This window comes from Boleophthalmus pectinirostris, unplaced genomic scaffold (assembly GCF_026225935.1).
Source record: "Boleophthalmus pectinirostris isolate CB_2022bp ecotype Guang Dong unplaced genomic scaffold, ASM2622593v1 HiC_scaffold_11, whole genome shotgun sequence".
Classification (NCBI taxonomy): domain Eukaryota; kingdom Metazoa; phylum Chordata; class Actinopteri; order Gobiiformes; family Gobiidae; genus Boleophthalmus; species Boleophthalmus pectinirostris.
The window spans coordinates 5,883,368-5,890,115 of NW_026570994.1; the positions used below are offsets into that span (position 1 = coordinate 5,883,368).

Consider the following 6,748-nt stretch of genomic DNA (forward strand, 5'->3'; position numbering starts at 1 on the left):
TCAAGGTTTGCACCCGACCCAGTAGAAATACTTGATAACCACGGTAACTTCAGTTTCAGGAGAGGATACTTGCAAAACATCCAGTAACCTACAAAAAAAGAGAAAGAGAAACACAATACTGTATGTTAAGAGTTTGTACAGACGGGAACAAGGCCAGTTAATTGTTGGTGGTGGGAGTTTTGGATTCACAGTCCACTTTAGTCAGATTGTTCAGGGCAATCTGTTTCTGTTTTTTCACGTAAGGTCTACAGCGCAGAAAGTTTACACAGTGAACTTTTAAATCATGATGAATCGAAGCCTGACAAATCTAATCTGACAAATAGAAAGAAAACAGAAAGGACACATGGTTTGACATTTTAAGACTCAAAATGTGTGTAAAGTTCTTGGCGTAAAGTTGAAACAGTCCTTCAGTGTGATAACTTACTTGTTGCGTATACGGTTGGACATTTCTTGGGCTTTTTGGGGATTCTCTTTTTTGCATTTCTGATACGAACTAAAAGTTTCCACCAAGCCGATGTAGCCGTTCACAGTGGTGGCTCTCCTCACCTCCAGAACTTCGTGCCTGTATACACAAAGTACTATCGCATATGAGAGCGTGTTTTTATGAATCGTGGACAAATGTAAGGATGGACAGACGCGTACCATTCTTTGTCCGGATGGGGCCAGAGGTTGAACATGTCTTTGTAGAGCTGCATAGAACTGGAGCCAATGTGAGGGTCTCGGTATGAGAGCAGATCGGCGTAAAACTGAGAAATAAACACAGAAATTGTTATTGTAAATGGGCAAAAAGTTCATAGAAACTGACTCAGAAATTGGCATCTTAAAATTGCTGTTGATACTTTGCAGTGATACTTTGCAGCCTGAGGAAGGATGCCCAAACCTCCCTTCAGTTTTGTACACATGTTGTTTCAATGTTGGAGTTTTTACATACTGTACATATTCATCTCTTGTTCTTTGGAGGGCATTGTAGTGAAACAGGCACTGTGACAGGACAGGACACAGGATTCTTTCTTAAGAATCAATGCATTTTCAGATCAGGGTTCATACCATTTCCACACTTCTTAGATTTAGTATCAACAGTCACTCAATCTTTCACAGAATGGCATTGGTTTGAATTTCTTATGTGAAGAAATATGTCTGTCTATTACAACACATCATGGGTTGTGAGATTGACAGGCAACTCGGTGCAGCGTCGGCAGTGATGCGGTTGCTGTATCGGACTGTTGTGGTGAAGAGGGCCAAAAGGCAAAGCCCTCGATTTACATTCCTGCCCTCACCTGTGGTCATGAGCTTTGGGTAATGACCGAAATAACAAGATTATGGATGGATGTGGCCGAAAATAGTTTCCTCAGCAGGGTGGCTGGGAGCTCCTTTAGAGATAGGGTGAGGAGCTCATTCACACGGAAGGAGCTCGGAGTAGAGCTGCTTCTCCGCTATGTCGGTAGGAGCCAGCTGAGGTGGCTCGGGCATCTGTTCCGGATGCCTCCTGGACGCCTCCCTGGAAAGATGTTCCGGGCATGTTCCACTGGAAGGAGACTCCAGGACACGGTGGAGGGATGATGTCTCTGGACTGGGAATGCCTTGGGATCCTCCTGGAGGAACTGGAAGAAGTGTCTGGGATGGAGGATGTTTGGGAGTCCTTGCTTAGACTCTTGACCCGGCCCCAGATAAGCAGAAGAAAATGGATGGATAACAAGGAAGTTCAATGTAACAATAGTTTTCTGACACATTTAGATTTTTCAAATAGCTTATTAGATTGGAAATACTTTATTATCCTGAAGGAAATTAATTATTAATAAAGTATCAGAAGCTCAGTCACACAGGAGGAGCTTGGAGTAGAGCCGCTACTCCTCCACAAGAGGTGTTCCAGGCATGTGCCATCACAATACATCTTCTTTAATGGTTTATGGATTAGCTGTTAGCTCCGTTTCAGTTCAATAATTTACTTTTTCAGATGTGAGCCAACCTAGATACTCCAGTAGTTGGGTATTGCATTGTGTTTTTGTTTGTTTACTTTTTTGGCTTCATTATACTTTGGTTTTCAGATATCAGATGCAGAAAGTAATCAACACCGTGTCCTTGATGCAGGCAGAGTTACATTTCTTAAAACTCTCACCTCCATGCAGACTGGTTTGAGTTTGTCGGTGAGGTCTCCACTCTCCAGGTGCATGTTCAGGGTGTAGGAGAGCAGAGCCACACAGCCCCCGCCCCTCAGCACACGCCCACCTCCTGCAGGAAGCGTGGCCGGTCGAACCAATGCGCAGCCGTCATGGAGGTCACCAGGTCCACTGAGCCGCTCTCAAAGGGGAGTTCCTCTGCTGGACACTGCCTGGAAAAAACAAAACAAAACATACATTTGGAAATAACATGAAAAACTGGTTGGGGTTATATTGTAGAATCAGTTAAAGGTCTTATAGTACGCAAAGTGGATTCTTGTGAGCTTTAAAGGAGCATTGTATTTTAATATCTAGAACGATATAAAAGTTGTGTACTTGTATGTAACGTTGTCACACTTGCGTGCGTACTGGAGCTGGGCGGGGCTTATGTCCGTGCCAACGACCTGGTTGAAATACGGCGCCAGGAGAACGGTGCCCTGACCCGACCCACAGCCCACGTCTACGGCTAGTTTAGCGGGCAGCGCCATCTGCAGGAGGAACAAAGGAACAGTTTGTCAATATATGATAAACTAGTAATGCAAATTCATCAAAGCCGACGTTTTTATGTTGAAAATATTCCAAATTGGGATTTTTTTTTTTCAGGCGCACCTGGCAACTCACCCCTATTTAACAGATTATTATCTGTTAAATGTCCCTACAACTATAAAACAACTCCCCCTTAGGTAACAGATAATACTCCTTACAACTGTATAACTCACTCTTATGTAACAGATAATACTCCCTACAACTATACAATTCCTCCTTATATAGAAGATAATACTCCCTACAACTGTACAACAACTCACCGTTGCATTGAATGTATTTCCATATAGATTTTTTCTCTGTATTATATATATATTATAATATATATAATATTGTGATGTGTGAGTTCCTGTGTCCAAATCATTTCCCTTGAGGATCAAGGAAGTTTGTCTAAGTCTAAGTTCTCCACCAGATGGAGCTATTTTTCAGAATAAAATTCAGAATATCATGTAACAAATGTGCACACTTGATAAGGCCATGTGCAGATTTTCATGTTGTTCTAGTTCTGACTTGGTTTGGTGGATAGTACTTGTGCTCAAGATTTATCATGTTTTTTATCAGTTTTTTCCTGACAGTTGAAACACTGATGTAACTAAATCAAGGAGCTGTCGTTTATTTCCATACGTCAAACAGTAACTTGAGCTTTGGTCCATTTTTACAATATTGCTGCCAGGAAACAGTTATAGACTTAACTCTATGTACGTCATATCTGCTGCTTGTGTCCAAGTAAAGGAAGTAAGTAGAGCAAAATGATAAACTTTATTTATAAATATGAACAAAATTACAGAGGAAATAAACATAATTTCTTGCAAAAATCTTGAATGATTTTAACTATGTTTTAGTGGAATGAGCAGTCTAAACTGTCTTATGCACTTATTTTTATTGACCTCTGACCTTTATTTAACCTTTAACCTTTACTGTGCATGTTTTAGTGGAAGTGGAAACCAAAAGCACCCAGAGGAAACCTGCACAGGCACAGAGAGAACATGCAAGACTCCACACAGAGAGGCCTACAGACCCTCCATTTACTTGGATAAATGCATTAAAATTGTGGCCTACTTCTCAGAGTAGCTCAAAGACTTTATACTTTACTCCTATTTAAGTAATATATGGTACAGTGTAAAAGTACTCTTACTTGAGTAAAAGTTTTGATTACTTTTCCTGTGGTGAGCAAGTCTAAAGTGACAAAAGCTTCATGTGACAATATGAAATGATTTGAATATTTGTGTTCACATGTGATTTAGTCATGTTTACATACTTACTTTACAAAAACAGTGGACTAAATGGGCCATTGATATTCTAATTCTGTGTTTTTGTTCCCTGGAACAGTGGGCACCAGAGTGGGGCCCTGGTATTGCAGAGGGGCCACAAGCAAGAAAACTGAGTTTTAAATTAACTTTACCTCAAATATTAGTTTATATTTATTTACATTCCCATTGGCTTCTTAATACTAATACATCCATGTTTAACTCATCTACACAGCCACACATGACTCACAGGAGTCTTTCATTTGGGTTGCTCTACAATATTACTCGAGTACTGTTATGCAGTACAATATATTACTCAAGTAAGAGTACTGTTACACTGTACAGTATTTTTTTATTATTTATTTTTCTTTTTTAGTTTTATTGTATTTAAAAGGGACAATGCATATTCATGAACATACACTTGTAAATATGACAGAATTAGCCTAAAGGTACTTTTCATCTGTAGATGAATCAGAGACAAAAGACAACGTCACACAACAGACAAACTGTCGATGACAATTCATAGGACAAACATGACAAATGGCACAATAAGACACAATCATGAAATACAACATACAACACTGACATTTACACAGAAGCAGAACATTAGTGCTCATAGATCTGGTTTGTCTTAAGTCATCGTTTCAGATGGTTTTAAATGTACTGACTGTGGAGAGTCTCTGATTACAGCTGGGATGTTGTTCCAGATTTCTGTTCTCTTGACTGAGGACACCTGCTGACTGAATGTTGTGTGTCTAGAAAGTATTACACAGTCACATCTAGTAGAAGCTCTTGTTACCACTAGTACCACTGGTTACTCAAGTAAAAGTAATGTAACACTGTACAATAATTACTCAAGTAAAAGAAATGTATTACTGTACAGTACTAAAGTCATGTTACAACTGTTACAAGTGGTTGTGTTTCAAAGTTGAAGTCCAGTGTGTTTAATCCTAAATGCATCTCTGATCTGATTGGTCAATCCCTAAACTCCTGCACCTGCAGCATCATGAGTCAGTGCTAGTGCAGCCTCTGCAGCTCAGGGAGGGAATCTGGAGGTTCTGAGGTGTTCTCTTTCTGCAGGTCACTGGTCACAGAGGTTTAATCTTAATTGCAGTACATTTGTTAAACTTCAAAGTACAGGGTACATTCAGTACCACACAGTTTTTGTCTTCTTTAGACTAGGAAATTATCAAAGTAATCACATAAATGAAGAACTTTTCCAGCTCTGGTTTCCTCACCCTTTTCCTGAGCAGCTCCATGATGTGGCTCACCACTTCGTTGGGGGTGACTCTGTATTTGAGGTAGTCTGCAGCATGATCCTGGTCCTCGAACAGTCGCACGGCCATGTTGGTGCTGTGAGTGCCCAGTGTGACAGAGTGCACTTAAAACAGCCGGACTCCTCCTCTAACAAACTGTGGCGAGCTCGTGCCAAATGGGTCGTGAACTAAAGTTATTCATCCACTTTCCCGAGGCCAAAACTGCAGGAGGCCCGAGGAGTTAAAGGGACAGGACAAGGAAGGAACTAAGCAAAGCATTTGGGAAAAGTAGTAGTCAAGAAAAAAGGAAGTGCAAGAGGAACTGTAGATGTGACGCCAGATTTACAATATGAACTTAAAGCTGCATTATGGAACTTACACTATATTACTCAAGTAAAATTACTATTACACTGTACAACAACGTATGAACATGTTTTATTAGTTTCACTTTCGTTTTTGAGCCTTCCCTCCCTTTGCTCTTCAATCTGAGTTACTCCCCCTTCTGAGTGTCATCACAAGTATTAAAATAGCCCCTCTTTAAGTTTTTAGTACAATAAATTTGAAGAATTAGAAATATAATCTAGAAGAAATTGAGTGTAATTTAGTGTAACTGGATACTAGTCACCTCTTCACTGGTGAAAAATGTGTACTCAAGTAAAAGTACATGGGTTCATTAGGATGCATCATTTGCCCCAGTGACAGAAATTCAATCTGTACCCAATTTTAAAATGCAACAATACTAATTAAAAGAAAATCTGTGGAATATTAGCTCAATTGAATAAAATCTACTAACGGTGTCCATAAGGCTCTGGCAGAAAAGTCTGTATTTCTCAAATCACTTTAAAAAAGATTTGTTTGTTTTGTTTTTGGTTGTAATAAATATATATTGTTATTATTAATTATGCACATATATAGTATTTTTTATAATATTGCTTATTTAAGGTCTTTGAAGTCCCAAAGAAATGACACTTCTGCCACATCTCAGAAACTAATGATGATGGAGACAGAAAACTGACACAAATGATCCACAATGTCCATATTTATATTCAACTTTCATTGATATTATTGGGTTAAGTTTATTATTTTTGATGTTATTAAAGAAAAACACATTTTTCAGCTTAGATTTCAGGCTTCTGTAGGCACTAAACTTCAGAGGCTTGGTGGACCCAGTAAACATCAAGAGAATTTTAAGAAATTTCTCAAGGAATTTTACTTTGAAAATCCATCTGTACCTATTATAATTTTTTTTACACTTGCCAAAAATGTTTTTTAAAAAAAAGATGCACCCTAGCGTACATAGCTAAGAAAGTAGTAGTAATATTAGGTCTGTTACTTTTATGATTTTACATATATTGTGAATATTTAGATAGTCAGTTACTTTTGACCCCTGAAATGACAAAAAAAAGAATAAAATTTGAAGCAAAAATTTGGAAATTGCAGAAAATTTTTTAAATCACATTGACATTTTCAGACAAAGTATCTTTAAAGGACTTTGAAGTTTGGTTTGCGTCCCCGTTTTCTGACTTACTTATTAATACATGCCACA

The 6,748-nt window shown here is 38.7% G+C and overlaps 1 protein-coding gene across 1 annotated transcript; it reads right to left on the bottom strand.

Moving 5' to 3' along the window:
- Nucleotides 1–5,398, bottom strand: LOC110170918 (putative methyltransferase DDB_G0268948). Its single transcript, XM_020936603.2, is given in 7 exon segments — nt 1–88; nt 425–562; nt 643–746; nt 2,117–2,223; nt 2,226–2,329; nt 2,493–2,644; nt 5,185–5,398. Coding segments are annotated over 7 exon segments (801 nt in total). The 5' UTR covers nt 5,293–5,398.
- Nucleotides 5,399–6,748: the final 1,350 nt, after the last annotated feature.